Consider the following 19,638-nt stretch of genomic DNA (forward strand, 5'->3'; position numbering starts at 1 on the left):
AAATTTACAAAGTCTGCCTACTGCAACTGTATATTTGCTATGTTAGTCCACTTGAGTGCACAGAAATAAAGGTTAACAAAAAAAAAAAAAAGATGATGCCTTGTTATTGCTCTAACAATTCATTTATTGAGAGAGGGATTATTAGCTCCCAAAAGCTAGCAAAGAAACGCATTGTTAGTCCAATCCAATAACAGCTTAATACAGTACACTTTTAAACCAGACTTTTGAGAATTAATACTCCGTTTTTTAAGAAAGGTATTGTTAATCCAAAATCAAGACATCATCTTTCTTTATTATTTTTCTATGCATTCAAGTCGGCTAACACAACGACCAAGCAGGTTTTCCCCCCCAGAAATAGTGCTGTATTAAGTTAGTTCAGTAAAAAGATATCTATGACTTATTTTGTACTTTATGAAGTCTGTAACATTTAGCTCAGATTGGAAAATTAAAGAGAGCATTCACAGACATATTTTACATAACAAGGTAATGGCGGAATAAAAATCACTAATGTAATATAATGTAATAACATAACATAACATTGTGCTTGTTGACCTCATCAGTTCAATGCGGTTTACAATGGTTACTAGTGAAAATCATAATAAACGGGATGAAGAATCTAGTTGATCAAATATTTAGCAAATAGATAGGTTTTCAGTTGAGATTTAAAGTCCTTATAAGAGTGAGCTGCAAGCAACAAAGCTCAAAACTCCTTATCATGAAGGGCCGCCTGGGATGCCAAAGTGTTTTTACAACCCTGGATTGAAGGAAAATTAAATAAGGAATGGGTTCTTCTACTGTATCTGTAAGAAGCCAAGGAAAATCTGTGAACCAAGTAATGGCGTAAAGAACCTTGTAACAAAAGCAGCCCAACTTCAACAACACACGAGCCTCCATAGGCAGCCAGTGCAACTCACAGTAAAAAGGCTTGACATGCGACGCAGGCAGCGAAGCTGGACCCATCCATCCTCAACCTGCTGACAACTACAAGTGACTTTAAATCATTCCGAAAGGTAATCAAAACTCTGCTTTTCAAAAAAACTATACAACCTTCTTATCCCCCCCCTCGCTTCCTCCGCCCTCCAAGCAAACTACCAGGTAACCTCCTCCCTTCTACTTTTATCCCCCCTTGACCCTTTCAAGAAACCAACCCTAACCTCTTCTTCCCTTCTAGTGATCCTAAACTCTCCCCCTTACCTTACTATTCAACGCCCCTAATCTGTAATTCCCTTGCATCCACTATATAAGCATCCACTGCATCTACTGTGTAATCATCCCCTAAATGGCAACTTCCTGGCATTGTCCAGCTATCTTATACTGTAAATAGTAACATCCTGGAAATGTCCAGCAATCTTATACTGTAAATTGTAACTTCCTGGAAATATCCAGCTATCTTACACTGTAATCCGCTTAGAACTGCAAGGTACAGGCGGAAGTCACTAATGGAATGGAATGATCATACTTCTTCAAACCATAATGTCCTTAAAAATATGTTTTAATTTGACAATTTTATAGAAGATTGTGGCACTCCACTAGCAAAGTCAATGAAAATGTTTCAAAAAGATCAAAACTGTGGGTGCTCCAGATCCAAAAACACCAATGTTTCAATGGAAGCTGCAGAAGGCTTCACAATACAGAGAATGACCAGATGCACTAAATAGTTTGCTATGTTATTTGTGGTCTTCTATCCCGCCAAATCCTCCAAAGTGGAGTTCGAGGTGGGTTACAACAACAATTAATGCATCATAGTCATTTACAGCAGCAATTATTTCAAAACAAACATAAATACCCAGTATACTCCTAACATAAGGCTAGATGCACTAAAGTTGGTGATCGTCGCTAAACCTGTTTTCACAGCTTTTGTTATGATCGCTGTTACCGACCCGATGCACAAAACATCCCACCACATGTTTTCCCCTTGATCGCCCATTTTCCAATTCGGCCATGCAAATTAGCTAAAACCCTATGCAAAATACCAGAGTAATTGATGCACTAACATTACTTGGCTACTCCAAATAGGGTTTTAGCAATCGGAGAAATCGATTTGTCTAGACCTGTAGATAAAAGATACAGAAGAAGGAGCCTAAGGAAGTCCCTGGTTGGCTCAGAAACTAAGATCTCTCCCAAGGGGAGGGGCCTGAAACGTCTGAGCCAATCATGGCCTTAAGACTCTCCTCAGCATTGTAGACTTGGCAGCCTTGGAAAAGGAGCGAGTGAGCATCCTCCTGCTCCCAACTTAAAAGGTATGAAGGGGGTTGAGGGGGGACCTCCGATAGCAGGAGGGAGTGGGCATACATCCTGCCATTTTTTATGGGGGGAGGGAAGGGGGTGGTTGGGGAGGGGTGATTAGCATGGGAGGTCCATCATGGCAGGAGGGAGTAGAAAACCCTCCTGCTGTTTTGCTGCTGGGAGGATCAGTCGGGATGGCAGGAGTGAGTGAGCATCCCTCCTGTCATTTTGGGGGGTTTAGTGGGAGGGAGGCTCGAGGGTGTCTGGCACCAGGGGGGGGGGGCATGGCACGGGGGAACTTTTTTCCTTTTGTTTAATGGGACAGATAATGCATGTGTAACACACACACAACATCTGTGCCATTAAAAAAATAAGCCCTAACAGCAGTGACAGAAGGCTGCTTCCCCTGTCACTACTGTTAGGGCTCTGCACATGTGCCAATCGCTCACTAAGCAATTGATCAGTCACCTTTGTATGCAAATTATTTGCACCTCCGTGCAAATCATTTGCATGCAAACTTGATAGCATATCAATCGCTGCTGGAGAATCGGCCAGAGAATTGGCCAACGGCGATTGAGTCAGTATCTTTAGTGCATTTAGCCCATAGACTTCTGATACAGTGAGTTCATGGTTAGTGTATTTGTTTCATCATCATCATGAGCATACATTTCAGAGTTTGAGTCAATCCAGGATTTTGGAAAAACCATGTTTTCAGGTATAATATTACCTAAGTGGTAGAAAAGCAAATCTCAGTGGCTAGTGGGCTCCACGATTTAGTAGACTGATAATTAAATGAGTTGCAGTGAACCCTTTTATATTTTACTCCTTTCAGGGATAGAAGGGATAATATCAGACAGTGTTACGTTATTCTTACACAAGTAACGTTCCAAATGGGAAACCAAAATGCTGGATCATGTGCATGTTATTAACACACACACCCCTCCCCTTTTATGAAGGCAGATATTGCCTTTTTATTGCCAGCCGCGGCGGTATTAGCTCCCACATTTGAGCGTCGGAGCTAATACCACCATGGCCGGCGATAAAAAAAAAAGCCTAATGTGGCTTTGTAAAAGGGGGGAGAGGAGGGGGGTAAAGTAGCTATGGATAAGTATTTGTAGTGTCTGGTGTAGGATTGTCCAAATGTGATCGAAAGTGCCACAAACTGGTTAAGGTTTCAAGATTAGCATAGAAATGTCATGTGTAACTCCCAGGGCCCCCTGAGACTGGAATCAGGGTACTGGGATATCTGCTTGTTACAGTGTGGATGGCTGGTTAACCCTTTCAGGACCATAAGGATCGTAGGCCAATTTTTGTGGTTTTGACGACATTTTTATGGTAAAAAGGGCTTGCAGATGCCAAAAAATTGATTTTTTTTTGTGAAATATCATTATTTTTTTAAAAAAAAATCACACTTCTGGCTTATGGACAGTGTGGCAAGTGAATCTTCTCGTCAATCTGGCAACGACGCTAATGAATGAATGTCGGAACCAGTTTGTTTACATAAAGGCAGTATCATATGGAATCCGTACATATCAAATTTAGAACTGTAGACTATCCCAATCAAAATTTATAGGATTTTAAAGTTATGGGACAAATATGTCCCTTGGTCCTGAAAGGGTTAAGATACGGCTACTCCCTGACCTCTGTGAAAAACTCCCTTGTAACCCAGAATTTAACAAACAGCTTTAATGGCATAGATCTAATCTAATCTAATCTATTTGTTCATCGCTCATACATATACAGGCTCAAGGCAAGAGGGGAGAAGATGCGGGGAAGACAGAGAAAATAAATAAGAATGCAGATATGGACAAACATGACTTATTAGAAGCAAAAGGGATGGTGGGAGAACTACCATTGTGATAGGAAAGAAAACAATTAAAGGACAAAACATAAGGACAGGGATGAAGAGAATAATCAAAGCCTCTTAGAAATCTTAGCCGTGTTAGTCCACTCTTCAAGGTAATATGTAGACATTCTGAAGATCACTGAAAACTCAATTATTTGACAAATTTGTTTAAACTTCTTTGACCGACCTGCTCTACATCTACTTGTATGCTCCTATTTCCTGTTACTGATGTAATTTTGCTGCATATTATGCAGTTTCTTTTGTTGTAAACCGTCTTGAACTGAAAGGTATGACGGGATATAAATAAAGCTAATCAATCAATCAATCAATTAAGAAGAGGGGGGAGAGAGAGGGGAGGTAGATAGGTAGGAGGGAGAGAAAGGGGAGAGAAAAAGAGGGGAGAGAGGAGGTGGGACGGAAAGGGAAGGGGGAGAGAGGGTAGGGTAATGGAGATTAAGTATCAAACAGATGGGTTTTCAGTTTTCTTCGGCAAATGATGTGGCAAGGTTCAGTTCTGGTCTTTTCCGTAGATGCTGTACTGTACACTGTAGTATTTGCTTAAATTCTTAGAATCAGTTTGATCATTAAACAGACACTAACATTAAAAGCATTAAAATTCATTTCAATCATAAACATTGATCTGGCAGCACTGGTAAAAGACTATAGTTCTAGACCAAATACCCAGCCACAAGAGCTGGTGGCCAGAAAGGTTGCCAGAAAACAAACAGAAAATAAGTTGAGTACACACTCTTCAGGGTCTGCACGCAGTACAGATTGGACCCGACATAATATACCGGAGATGTCAGAGCTCTCATGGAACTGCTTAGGAAACATGTCTTCATAAGAACATAAGAAAGGTCCAGCAAGCCCAGTATCCTTTTTGCAACAGTGGCCAACCCAGATCCCAATAAAGCTTTACTTGAGTGAGAGCTTTTCAGCCATGTGATAGCTGTGTAACAAAATAAAACCTTTTTTTTAAAGCGCCCTGCTTGAACAGTAGTCCCTTCCTGAGCTACATGGGCTTAAATGCTGTTCCTTTCTACTTTCAGATCAGAGTTAGTTTATCTTTTGTTAATGGATTTTTCTTTGGAAGTCCTTCTGCAACCTGAGTCCTAAAGCAAGCAGCAGTCTCTGTCTTTGGTTTTACTCCAAACAGGAAAGCAAAACTCTAGAAATCTGTTAAGTTTTAATACTAATTATTTGTAAGGTCAAAGGTAGAGAATGACACGGGGACAAATTTGATCCCGTCCCTGCAAGATCTCAATATCCCTGTCCCATCCCCACAAGTTCTATCCCTGTTCCTGTCCCATTTCTGCAAACTCTGCCTCAACCACACAAGGCTCAAAGAGTTATGATTTAAAAGTTTGAGACTTGTGCAGACAAGGACAGAGCTTGCAAGAATGGAGCAGGGGCAGGGATAGAGCTTATGGGGACGGGACAGGCATAGAAAGATCCTGCGGGGACAGGGAAAATTTGTCCCCCATCTCATTCTCATCAAAGGCACAGAAACCTAGTTATAATGAGTTCCCCTCCTACACACAAACATGCCCATATTAATTATGAATATACTGAAATCAACCATTTGCAGCCGTTAAAGAACACAGACCCTGAGCAGCAGAAGGCGTTAAGCATCTGGTCCAATCTGGGCTTTAGGCCCTTCCCCGGTGCATCCCAAGATGCACAGGGAAAGAGCAGGCCCACCATTCCAGCGAAGGTGGTCCTGCTGGCCAGATGCAGGATGGACCTGTCCGTTCGTCCATCTATAAAAGATTGGAGGGTTCAGGTGGGTCCTGGTGGGGGTGGGTGGTCCTGGTGGGGTTCTTAAGGGGGTGTGAGGTCCCAGTAGGGGTGGCCTTGGGGGAGGTCCAGATGGACTACCTTTTGGTGTGATGGGGGGTGTCCGGCAGGAGGGACTGGGCATCCTTCTGCCAGCGAACTTTCGGTGGGGGGTGTCTGTCAGGAGAGATTAGGTATCTCTCCTGCTGGAGAACTATCAAGGGTCAAGGCGGTTGCCAGGCAGGAGAGACTGGGCATTTCTCCTGCCATGATCATTCGGGCGGAGGGAGGGGGTCACGGCGGATGCCAGGCAGGAGGGACTAGGCATCCCTCCTGCCACAATTGTTATGTGGGCAAGGGGATGGGTTGCCTGAGCCGCTTAGCTGATCGCAGCAACTGCGATCAGTTCAGTGGCCTGATCCGGAATTTATACCTGTTTTGACTTGCTCTAAGTCACTACGTATAAGTTCCGTACAGTACTTTCGATTATGGCTGCCAGACAACTACGTTTAGGTCGGTCCACCTCCCGCTCTACTCACTCCTCCAAAAACGCCCCTTTTCGCTCTGGGTGCACAGAGACAGTGAAAAGGCCTAAGCTGGTTTTAGATACATCTAAAACTCTGATTATTGGTACTTGGATGACCTGTGTTTTTGATCGTCTTAGTGCCAATTTAGGTGGGTTTTTTAGATGTATTTCCATTTTGATTATGTACCTCTAATTGTGTAATAATGATCAATGTATGAGTTTAAATTTAGAATTCTAAACTCTTCAGCACAAACAAAAATCAATTTACTAAAATCACATTTCAAGGTTTTTTAAAATTTTGTTTTTCAGAAAATTTGTATCTGGAATACAAATCCTGAAAGACATTTTAGGTGCAATTGTTTAGAATAATAGCATTTATTGTAATTTGAATATATATAATATTTTTATTACTGTAATTGTCTATTGTCTATGTTTGACTTAGGGCTCTTTTTATCAAGCTGCGGTAGGCGGTTAACGCCTCCATTGATGAGGCGTTAGTTTTTTGGTGTGCCGTGGGGGTTAGCGCGTGATGAAATGTCCGACGCGCTAACCCCCGTAGCGCACCTTGATAAAAGGAGCCCTTAGTCTTGATGTACATCGCCTCGAGTGAACTCCTTCAAAAAGGTGATAAATAAATCCTAATAAATAAATAAATTCATGCACATATTTGGCAGAGTTCTCCTATTCTGTAAATACTCACTTTAACATGGGTTTACAAGAGGAGGTAAATGCATGAGTGTGGTTCCCACTTATGTGCTTAACTTACAGAATACTGTAAATTTATGCACATCTGACATTTAGGCATGAGCTCTACAGCTGGCTAGGTGTTCCCGCCTATTTCTTAAGTGCATATATACCTGGTTAGGCTAGTATTCTATAAAGGAACGTAGGTAACTCTGTTCCTTTCATAGAATAGACTTCTACCATGTGTCCTGTTATAGAATTGCTCTTTTTATGCAAACCAATATTGCACCAAGATTTTGCAATGAATTTATTTCCAGGTTTTGTTTTTTTTAATATAATTTTGCAATGTGTGGTATGGCATAGACACATTGTCATAGAAATCTGATGCAAAATCTGGAAAGCCAGCTCTTTGAAATGTTTCTTTTAAACCTGCTGTTGTAATCTAAACTGACTATCTTATACAAATTTCTCCAATTTTTTGTCTGTGATGAAAAATACATAGTACGCAGGGCCCTAACTCTGATCTCTATAGACTGCTTCATTTGACAGGTACCATTATCTAGATCTAACGAGTGGAATCCTGGGTAATTACAAAAGAATTAAGCAGCATTCCTCCCAATCAGTGGACTGTCACACTGTCTTGCCTGAATATGCTGGTAAACCCCAGCATCAAACAAACATTTGGCAATTGAAGCCATGCATTAAAGCACCATCAAGCCGAGTAAAGCAGTCGTCCCCTTACCATAACCACAGAGGGGTGGGCTGAGGACACAGGGAGGAGTTCCGAGTCCAGCTCCTCCATTCCTTCTGAAAGCCCTTCGACTTCCGTTACTGTCAAGAGCATTGTAGCATGCTTAGCTTTCATCGTGAGCATCTTGCACTTCGAGTTCAAGGAAGCAATCTGCTCCTGGTATCCTTTGATTTTCTGAGCCAGATCCTGGGAAAACATTTTGTGTCCAAAAAAAAAAAAAAAAAAGACAACGGAATTAGTAGCAATCCATCTTCCTCCAGGCAAGCGGGCGGGCTGGCTGGCTAGCTTCTATGAGCCTAGCCAATGAAATCACAGCTGCCTGCCCCAAACCCCTACATCAGCAGCAGCAGCAGTAGCTGCAGGGCGGGATGTTGACTCTGAAAGAGGAGTCGGCTGCAGCCCATAACAGCAAAACCACAAAGCAGAGAGCTGCAGCAGACAGACAGGAAAAAGAGCAGAGGGAGCTTTCCGGGGCTTGGCAGTTCCAGCACAAAAGGTACAAGGAGAGATCATTCTAACCAGAGTGTCTGCCGTGCCTTGATAAAGTGACATCGGCACAATTAAATAGTTTACTCTCAGAAAAGAAGAAAGGTGGAGAGCAGGGGGAGGAACAAGACTGCTGCCTGTATTGCAGTTACCAGGAAGAGCATGTAGCCATTCCTGCTGTGGAAATGAGATCATGTGATGACAAACAATTCAATGCTATGCTCAGCTCCCACCAGACCCAGGACAAAGAGCGTAGCAAGAGAACACAGCAGGTTAATAGGAAAGCAATGGCAGTAGTTTCCTGCTTTAGGCTGTTGTTATGTTGAATAAGAGACCGAGTTTAATTTACAAATTAATTTAAAATATGAACACTAGTATATTGCATGATGTGTCTGGCTCTCAGCCCACTGTTTCAAGCAGTGACAGGTTAGTGGTCAGTGCTCAAGTATGACAGCCAACCAATATTAAATATGCAATACAGCTGATAAAGCAGTTGCTGTGAGGTTTTCTTGCCAAAGTTTACAAAACGCATCACTTAAGAACATAAGCAATGCCTCCGCTGGGTCAGACCAGAGGTCCATCGTGCCCAGCAGTCCGCTCACGTGGCGGCCCAACAGGTCCAGGACCTGTGCAGTAATCCTCTATTTATACCCTTCTATCCCCTTTTCCAGGAGAAAACTGTCCAATCCTTTCTTAAACCCCAGTACCGTACTCTGCCTTATTACGTCCTCTGGAAGCGCATTCCAGGTGTCCACCACACGTTGGGTAAAGAAGAACTTCCTAGCATTTGTTTTGAATCTGTCCCCTTTCAACTTTTCCGAATGCCCTCTTGTTCTTTTATTTTTTGAAAGTTTGAAGAATCTGTCCCTCTCTACTCTCTCTATGCCCTTTATGATCTTATAAGTCTCTATCATATCCCCTCTAACTCTCCTCTTCTCCAGGGAAAAGAGACCCAGTTTCTCCAATCTCTCAGCGTATGAAAGGTTTTCCATCCCTTTTATCAGACGCGTCGCTCTCCTCTGAACCCTCTCGAGTAACGCCATATCCTTCTTAAGGTAACTTCACAAACATTATACATACTGGCAAAAATGAATCAATGTATTACATGTTGGGCAGTTTGGAGAATATGGGGAAACTAATCAAGGCTTAAAAATCCCCCCCCTCCTTTTTTACTAAGCCACAGTAGAGGTTTTTCCCGTGGCCCGGAGTGTTAAATTCTCTGATGCTCACATAATTTCTATGAGTGTTGAAGAATTTAGCGCTCTGGGCCTTAGTAGAAACTTCTACCGCTGCTTAAAGGGGGTGGGGGTGGGGGGTTAATTTACCACTCCTATGGAAAAAATAAGACGTTGGCTGTCCAGGGGTTATTTCACTGTGTTATCTGGATACTGAATGTCATTCACACAATAATAATCTTTAAAATAAGATACATGTAAAAAATCTAAATGCATGAATGGAACATATATTGAGATACTGAAGGCAAAGTGACTGTCAGAATGTGAGAACAATTTGATACCAACCAGATTTTAGTTTGATTCAAGCCCATTAGGAAATGTAAATTTCTCACAGATCCACTCTTTACATTTTTTTAAAGAGGGTCTGCAAAAATTCAAAGTGATCCAGTTTAGCAGTGGTCCAGCTTGCCTTGGTTCTGCTTTGGTTTTCTAAAGAAAATTGAGCTTGTATAAAAATGCAATTTTGTCTTTAAAAGAAGTCAATGAAATTGACTTAAATTTGCATGTTCAAAGTCACAGGCAAAAAGTATTGAAAGAGATGAGGGCAATTCTATAACAGTTCCCCCATTATTCAGCTGGTGGATGTCAGCCTTTTTTTTTTAAGTGCTGATTATTACCAACTAAATTTTTAATGTCAGGTCATGTCCTGACACTGACATTGAATTCCTGGGTTTGAACAGTTAGGAGTTAGCTGCCAAGACCTTTATAAGAAGTGTGTCAAGCCAATTCCCTTAATTTTTCTAATCCTGTTAGCAAACCACCACTAACAGTTTTACCATAAGACTAACACTAGGAGTCACTGTTGTCATTCTGGAACCCTGAGCCAGACAGGATAGGCGCAGAGGGGAAAAGTTTAGAAGAGAGGATTGGGGGTGGGGGAAGAAAGGTTCAGATTTCAAAGAGGATGTGGAAGAACACTTGGAATCCTGGTGAGAACTGCTGAGAGATGAAAAGAGAATGGAAGGCACCTCAAGCCCCGCCCACAGGAGGGGCCTAAGGCCCACGCCTGCTGGACGGACGGGCTTGGCACCCGTCTGTCCAGCCAACTTCTTTAAGGTAAAGGGGGGTCTCGGGAGTGGGGTGTTGCGGGCTCGGCGGGTGGGGGAGGTTCGGGGGGTGATCAGGGGTTTGGGGGCATTCGTGGGGGGGTACATCGTGGGCAGGAGCGCCTGGGATCCCTCCTGCCCACATCTTAGTGGGGGGGGTCACTGGGGCATGAGGGGTTGGGCTTCCTCCTGCCCGGAGTGAGTCGGGGGGGGGGGGTCACTGGGGCAGGAGTGGTTGGGCTCCCTCCTGCACATGTCGAGTCGGGGGGGATGGATCACGGCAGGAGAGATTGGCTATGTTTTCTGCCGCGATAGCAATCCAAAGTGCCACAGTTAGCGGCACATGGGGTATCGCTATCGCGGCAGGGGAGATGAGCCATCTCTCCTACCGTGATCATTTAGGTGGGAGGGCAGACAGGTTGCCAGAGCCGCTGAGCTGATCATGGCAGCCGCAATCAGCTCAGTGGCCCCTTTTTCGCCACTTATACCTGTTTTGACTTGGTCTAAGTCAAAACGTATAAGTGCCGACTAGGAAACCTGTCTAAACTTTTGGTTATACCTGCTATACGCCTAGGTGTAGGTTGGCCCACCTCCCGTCCTTTCCCCTCCTCTAAAAACATCTCTTTTTGCTCTATGCATTTAGAGGCAGGGGAAAGGCCTAAGCTGGTTTTAGATACGTCTAAACCAGCTTTGGTTATGGTTACTTGGACGATCAGGCTTTTTGATCGTCCAAGTACCCATTTAGGCCACTTTGTAGATGTTTTTTGTTGGGTTTTTTTTTTTAATTATGAGACCCATAGTGTTTTGCTGGGTGCTATGAGAATCCCAGCCTTATACTGTAACAAATATCTGGCTCCAAAGCTTTTCAGCTGGGATGGAAATTAATCCTATCCTACCTCATGGTGAGAAATTTGTGCTTGCAATTCTTGGATGTTGCTGGTGGCAATGGGTTTATCCTGGATCTCTCGGTGTGCTTCATCTATCAGTTGCTGCAAATGTTTCATCTCTTGCTCATGCTGCTCATACTGCACTACCGCTTCCTGCAGAGAAGCAGAAGAAAGGGATGTCGACACAAATTCAAGCTACTTTCTGCAACAACTTGGTGTTCTTTTCGCATATTATGTCTATTAAAACTATAAACCACCATGATCTGGTAACGCCTGGTGGTATATCAAATTTGTAATAAATGATAAAGTTGTAACACAATGCATGCTTACTGAAATAAATGTTCTTTATTCAAGCCAGACTTGTCCCGAGGAGTGTGTTATATCCTCCTGCCAGCAGATGGAGCCAGAGGAAAACAGATCAGAGTTGAGTCAACTCTCCTTATAGGAGTTAATGCCTGCCTTTACGTCATTCAATATTTCTCTGGCTCCAGCAGATGTGCAGACACGTGGTCTAGTGCAATAAATAAGAACAGTCTGCCCCTACCCAGATTCCCAGTGGGTATCATGGACTTAGTCTGGGGGATGCTGCAGGAAACAGCCTTATAGGGTTGATTTCCTTCCCCAGTTCAGAAAAGACTAAAGGACTAAGATTGGCTGAGGTTGGTCCATAGAGCCCATAAGTGCTTAACCTGGTGGAATCAGATCCTTTCTCTTGCCTACCCCCACCATTCCTTGTGTAGGTTTGTGGCAGCACTGCCTACTGTCCTCCTTTCTTGTCCCTGAGAGGGACCATAGGTAAGATCTTCATGTGCTGACCAATTAAAGTAAAAGGAAAAATGATCTTCAGTGTGGACTCTTCCCAGACTGCCTCCTATAGGAACTCAGTCAAGAGGTCTGAAATACCTCCCCCCACTCCTTTCTTTTCACAGAGCTACAAAACAAAAATAAAACAAATGGTTGCCCAAGTCATCTACCGTATTTTCACGCATATAACGCACGCGTTATACGTGTTTTTACAAACCGTGCATAACCTTGCGCGGTATACGCGTGAGCGCGTTGTACAAAAATTTTTTTACATAGTTCCCCCTCCCCGACGTCCGATTCACCCTCTCCGCAGGACCGCTCGCACCCCCACCCCGAAGGACCGTTCGCACGCACCCCCACCCCGAAGGACCGCTCGCACGCACTCGCACCCGCACCCCCACCCTGAAGGACCGCTCACACCCCCACAGCCTCCCGACCCCCCCATCATGTAAAAGCTCCTACCAGTGTCCTGCTGCTTCCTCTTGGCGGTCCCGACACCCGACACGATCGGGGCAAGAGGGAGCTCAAGCCCTCTTGCCCCAGCCAACCGCGGCACCCCCGACACGATCGGGGCAAAAGGGAGCCCAAGCCCTCTTGCCCCGCCGACTCCCCAACTCCCCGACAATATCGGGCCAGAAGGGAAGCCAAGTCCTCCTGGCCCTGGCGACCCCCCCCCCAATAGTTGTTCGGGCCAGGAGGGAGCCCAAACCCTCCTGGCCACGGCGACCCCCTACCCCCACCCCGCACTACATTACGGGCAGAAGGGATCCCAGGGCCTCCTGCCCTCGACACAAACCCCCCTCCCCCCAACGACCGCCCCCCCCAAGAACCTCCGTCCGCCCCCCAAGCCGACCCGCGACCCCCCTGGCCGACCCCCACGACACCCCCACCCCCCTTCCCCGTACCTTTGTGTAGTTGGCCGGACAGATGGGAGTCAAACTCGCCTGTCCGGCAGGCAGCCAACGACGGAATGAGGCCGGATTGGCCCATCCGTCCCAAAGCTCCGCCTACTGGTGGGGCCTAAGGCGCTTGGGCCTATCAGAATAGGCCCGGGAGCCTTAAGTCCCACCTGGGGGCGGGGCCTGAGGCACATGGGCCCAACCCGACCATGTGCCCAAGGCCCCGCCCCCAGGAGGGACCTAAGGCTCCCGGGCCTATTCTGATAGGCCCATGCGCCTTAGGCCCCACCAGTAGGCGGAGCTTTGGGACGGATGGGCCAATCCGGCCTCATTCCGTCGTTGGCTGCCTGCCGGACAGGCGGGTTTGGCTCCCGTCTGTCTGGCCAACTACACAAAGGTACGGGGAAGGGGGGTGGGGGTGTCGTGGGGGTCGCGGGTCGGCTGGGGGGGCGGTCGGAGGTTCTTGGGGGGCGGTCGTTGGGGGGAGGGGGTTTGCGTAGAGGGCAGGAGGGCCTGGGATCCCTCCTGCCCGTAATGTAGTGCGGGGTGGGGGTAGGGGGTCGCCATGGCCAGGAGGGTTTGGACTCCCTCCTGGCTCGAACAACTAGCGGGGGGGGGTCGCCAGGGCCAGGAGGACTTGGCCTCCCTCCTGGCCCGATATTATCGGGGAGTTGGGGAGTCGGCGGGGCAAGAGGGCTTGGGCTCCCTTTTGCCCCGATCGTGTCGGAGAGTTGGGGGGGCAAGAGGGCTTGAGCTCCCTCTTGCACCGATCGTGTCGGGGGTGCCGCGGTTGGCTGGGGCAAGAGGGATTGAGCTCCCTCTTACTCCGATCGTGTCGGGGAGTCGGGACCGCCAAGAGGAAGCAGCAGGACACCGGTAGGAGCTTCTACATGATGGGGGGGGGGGTCGGGAGGCTATGGGGGTGCGAGCGGTCCTTCAGAGTGGGGGTGCGGGTGCGGGTGGGAGTACGTGCGAGCGGTCCTTCGGGGTGGGGGTACGATCGGTCCTGCGGGGGGGGTGAATCGGACGTCGGGGGGGGGCATCAGGCTTTCAGGGTGGGGACAGGACTTCAAGGGGGAGAGGAGAGTCGGGGCAGGCGAAAGGAGAGTCGGGGTGACCAGAGGAGTGTCGGGGCGGGCGAAAGGAGAGTCGGGCGGCGACGGGAGAGTCGGGCAGCATGCGCGGTATACGGGTGTGCGCGGTATATAAAAATTTCTGTACATAAATTTGTGTTTTCCGCGCGCTATACCCGTGTGCGCGTTTTACACGGGTGCGCGTTATCTACGTGAAAATACGGTAGTTGGATTATAGGAAATACATCTATGAGGAAAATAATATTTTCTTTCTTTCTTTCTTTAAAACATCTGTATTCCGCTTTTAGCCAAAGCGGCTCACATTTCAACATACATAATCTTAAAACACACAAGCCTCATAGTTCTTCCAGCGAACAAGAGTAAAAACAATAAAAGAGGTAACTTACTTCTAGTTTTTTAAGATTTAAAATGCTAGGGAACCATCCTATCTTTACAGGCTACTTTATTTTAATTTATTAGTTATTTATATAGAAACATAGAAACATGATGGCAGATAAAGGCCAAATGGCCCATCCACAGTAACCATTATCTCTTTCTCTCTCCGAGAGATCCCACATGCCTATTCCAGGCCCTCTTGAATTCAGACACAGTCTCTGTTTCCACCACCTCTTCCGGGAGACTGTTGCACACATCTACCACCCTTTCTGTAAAAAAGTATTTCCTTAGATTACTCCGGAGCCTATCACCTCTTAACTTCATCCTATGCCCTCTCATTGCAGAGTTTCCTTTCAAATGAAAGAGACTCAACCATGCACATTTATATTATGTAGGTATTTAAATGTCTCTATCATAACTCCCCTCCCCCACCTTTCCTCCATAGTATACAGACTGAGATCTTTAAGTCTGTCCCCATACGCCTTATGATGAAGGCCACACACCATTTTAGTAGCCTTCCTCTGGACCGACTCCATCCTTTTTATATCTTTTTGATGGTGCAGCCTCCAGAATTGTACACAATATTTTAAATGAGGTTTCACCAAAGTCTTATACATGGGCATCAATACCTCCTTTTTCCTACTGGCCATACCTCTCCCTTATATACCACCTATCAATGGAGATTGTCTATGTGGTTTACATTTAGGTACTCAAGCATTTTTCCCTATCTGTCTTACTTCATACTGTCCCTCTAGAACACTCAGATCCTCACAACAAAATAGACTTGTCCCTTCTTTTAGAGCAGGGGTGTCAAAGTCCCTCCTCGAGGGCCGGAATCCAGTCGGGTTTTCTGGATTTCCCCAATGAATATGCATTGAAAGCAGTGCATGCAAATAGATCTCATGCAGATTCATTGGGGAAATCCTGAAAACCCGACTGGATTCTGGCCCTCGAGGACCGACTTTGACACCTGTGTTTTAGAGGAAAGAGAACTAGATACTACACAGAATGCCTATTTCTGAATGCCTATTCCTGACTTTCTCCTTTATGGTGGGTCAGATGTGGGGCCTAGACATGGTGCTCTTCAAATTGTATTTCCCTTGCCCCCTCTGTCCTAACATTGTAGTTCTACCCTCTCTCCCTCACTGTCTTTGTTGTCTGTGCTTGCCCTCTCCTCCACCTCTTTAGAGTGTAAGCTACTCAGACATACCCAGCAAAAGCCATCCAATATCACAAACTCCAGGAAAAACTATCTAGGACCAACTAGAGCCAGAGCCCTATTTCAAGAGCCACCACCCCAGGCTCCATTCTCTGTAGGGAAGACTGAAAGACCTGGAAATCTAGCATTTGGGCCTATTAAAGCTCCATTGAGCAACAGAGAGACACATGTGGCTCCTTCAAAATAGTTGTAACTTCAGCTTCCACTGGCCCCTTTTTGGGGGGGCATGAGTCTTCCCACTCAACCTGCTTCCTGCACACAAGGTCTGCATGCCAAATACCCTTTGCTTCTGACTCCAAACTCTGCATGTTCTAATTATGATTGGGCACATGTACACCTGGCAGTACAACTCCTTTTTGCACCACGGGTTTCACAGTGGTGGTTGTGACAAAAGCCACCCAATATGACCCAAAAAGGTTAGCCTCTCTTTACTTAGCCTGAGCTTGGCACTGAAATGCACCCTGAAGTCAGGCAGCCAAAACTAACCCCAACAGTCCTCTGTAGTGCATCTCCTAGCTGCAAAAACTCTCAGCAGGCTCCAAATACTTGACAGCAGGGACCAGCAAGACTCACCAGACCCAAAGGAAATGGGAGCATGGCTGGACAGTCAATCACATGATGTCTGCTCCATCAGGGGAGATGCTCACAAGTTGCTGCCAGTGTGAGCAGATGATTTGCAGACAATCTAGGTGCAGGAAGTTCAGATTAGTATATGCTGGAGATGAAGAACTCTGACAGTCTGCCTAGTGATACAACCCTTTATTGTCAGAGATATTCTTACTGCAAATCTGTGTTCTCTGTCTCTATCACTTGCTGGGAAATTTTGTGAAGACTACATAATAAGCTCTGGCATGGAGAGCCTGTACAGCTCCAGTTCTCTAGTCGGTTAATATTTCAGCATATAACCTAATATCTATGTTTGAGATTCTCCTCTATCCCCCTCCTTCCCAGCTAGTGGAACAGTGATAGGAACAGCCTGCAGAACAGTCTCTCTGTCCCTCTAGGACAGGGGTAGGCAATTCCGGTCCTCAAGAGCCAGAGCCAGGTCAGGTTTTCAGGATATCCACAATAAATATGCATGAGATAGATTTGCATCTCAAGGAGGCAGTGCATGCAAATCAATCTCATACATATTCATTGTGGATATCCTGAAAACCTGACCTGGCTCCGGCTCTCGAGGACCGGAATTGCCTACCCCTGCTCTAGGAGATCCCACATGCTTATCTCAGGCTTTCTTAAATTCAGACACAGCTTCCTTTTATCACTGACCATTCCGAGTAGTACCTCTTTTTCTAGTGAATTTGCCTTCATCACATCCAAAATAGGTCAGTTTCTGTCTGGTAATCTTGCCTTCCAAGGACAACTCTGGGTTTATATGATCAAGAACATCTTCGTTGGTGATCCACGGGATTCATAGAAGTCTTCTCAAGGACCACAGCTCAAAGGTGTAAATTTTTCTTATATCTGCTTTCATGAGTGTCCATGTCTCGCAGTCATATGTCACGATTGGGACCACAATGGCAGGGATCAGTCTTTGTTTGATGGTGACTGAGACATCCTTGCACTTCCATATTTGATCCATGCTCACCATGGCTGCACTCCCCAGTGCTAATCGACACTTAATCTCTGCTGTTGAACCGCTACTGTGATCAATGAGGGACCCAAGGAAAATGAAGCTGTCAACCACCCAGTATATAAAGTTGGCAAAATCTTATCAAGTTAAGTGTGATATTCACCACCTAACCGGCTATGAAGAACGACTCCGTTCTTTGGGCAAGTCTCTCTTTTCTGTACTTTTCTCCTCTACTGCCAACTCTAGACTGTGTTCTTTCTCTCTTGCTTAACCATATGCCTGGAATAGACTGCTTGAGTCAGCACGTCAAGCTCCATTCCTAGCAGTATTCAAATCCAAGCTAAAAGCCCACTTTTTTAGGTTTCTTTTAACACCTAACCTCTGCTTGCTTGTAAAACATCCACACCTGAGAAACTCCCTAACACCCTCTTTGTCCTGTTTGATTAGATTGTAAACTGTACTGAGAAGGGACTGTCTCTTGAATGTTTTAATATACAGCGCTGAGCAAGTCTAACAGTGCTGTAGAAATGATAAGTAGAAGTAGTAACTATGGAAAGATAGGACTGCATTTTATGAGGATCTATTTATCTGGTTATCCTAGCTGGTTAAGTGCTGACTTTACCCACAAAATATCCACAAAAGAGCCTATTTCAGTTTGAGCACTAATCAGGCATTTTCAGTAGAACTATCTGGTTAAGTGCTTCTAAGAATGCCTAGTTAGCCCAAGACAGGCAATTTAAATGGCCAGGAACTTCTCCTCAAGGACAACACAAAGGAATCCAATGAAAACTGCAGTATCGCCAGCCAAAGCAAAAACAAAAACAAAAAACAGTCTGCAGTCAGGAACTTCTCCTCGACATTTAAATAATTTTGAATATTGAGTCCTAAATGGGTAAATTGTCCTGTATGGATAGTTTCAAGTTGCCACCGTAGTTCTGCCAAAAGCATACTCCTCCACCCTATGGACAATGGCAGAATGAGTACATTTTTAGCTTACTACCATTCATATAGTGAAATTACAGGTTTACTGGTTTCTGGTGAACATACACCTCCCACTTGAATACTGGCTTGATAAATTTGAAAATTAGCAAAAAGATCGGTGATACTTTGCACCAAGTTGGGTGACAGGCAGCAATGGAATGCAGTGGCTGTGTTGAGAGCACCCTCATCGCTTGCACTTACCTGCATGATGTTACACTGTTGGATGGCAGTATGCTGCAGCCGACTGGCTTCCTCCTGCAGTCTCAGTGCTGTGTGACATATAGGCAGGCTAGTGACTACCTCTTCTGGAATCTGCAAGCCACTTTGGCATGCCTGGACTGCCTGGACCTTTGGCTTTAGTGACTCCATTTCGGTTAACAGATGCTAGAATAAGATGAGTACTTCAATCAGTTTTTATTTCAAAGGATCTGATTTATTAAGAAATCAATTCAAAGGGGCGTGGCTCGGCAGCGCGCTGTGATGGACGTGTGATCACATCGCTCCCTAACCCCAAGCATAATTAATGTTTTTTTCTAGGCAATCGGCACTTTTTCCTTCCCTCAAAACTTTTTTTTTAGTGAGTCTGGCAATGGCCTCAATGCAGCAAACAAAGCTAGAAACAGCATTTGCAGTGGGCTTTTACAGAATAGCTAGTCGTGTGTGTGAGAAATTATGCACATAGACCCTGATTCTATAAATGGCACCTAAATTTAGGTGCCTAGTCAATCTAGGTGCCCAACTTAATTGACAGTTATCAGCACTGATTAACACTTAATTGATATTAATTGCACTTAACTGGATGGTAGGCGCCTACCACTGTGAGACAGGCTCCTAATCCAAGGCACCTACCAGAAAGTAGGCATGGTTAGGGGGGACATATCATGGGCATTCTTTGACATGTAGGCATCTGTTTTGGACTTAGGTAGGCTAAGAAACATCTGGCATAAATTGGGTTTGCCGGTTCATAGACAACAACGCGGAAGACAAAGGCGCGCGCAGACAACTGAGCGCAAGATGGAGGCGCGTGCCGAAGAAAATTACTGTTTTTATGGGCTCCGATGGGGGGTTTTGTTGGGGAGCCCCACCAGTTTACTTACTACAAATCGCGCCGGCGTTGTGGGGGGTTTGGGGGGTTGTAACCCCCCACATTTTACTGTAAATGTAACTTTTTCCCTAAAAACAGGGAAAAAGTGAAGTTTTCAGTAAAATTTGGGGGGTTACAACCCCCCA

The 19,638-nt window shown here is 45.5% G+C and overlaps 1 protein-coding gene across 1 annotated transcript in view; it reads right to left on the bottom strand.

Annotated features, from left to right (window-relative positions):
- Positions 1 to 19,638, bottom strand: part of SYNE1 (spectrin repeat containing nuclear envelope protein 1) — a 994,076-nt gene that overhangs the window by 345,902 nt on the left and 628,536 nt on the right. The window contains exons 87-89 of the mRNA XM_033936910.1: positions 18,610 to 18,792; positions 11,473 to 11,616; positions 7,801 to 7,995 (exon numbers count right to left, since the gene is read on the bottom strand). Of these exons, the coding sequence (XP_033792801.1) occupies positions 7,801 to 7,995; positions 11,473 to 11,616; positions 18,610 to 18,792 (522 nt within the window). The remainder of the gene's footprint in view (positions 1 to 7,800; positions 7,996 to 11,472; positions 11,617 to 18,609; positions 18,793 to 19,638) is intronic.

This window comes from Geotrypetes seraphini, chromosome 3, assembly GCF_902459505.1.
Source record: "Geotrypetes seraphini chromosome 3, aGeoSer1.1, whole genome shotgun sequence".
Taxonomy (NCBI): domain Eukaryota; kingdom Metazoa; phylum Chordata; class Amphibia; order Gymnophiona; family Dermophiidae; genus Geotrypetes; species Geotrypetes seraphini.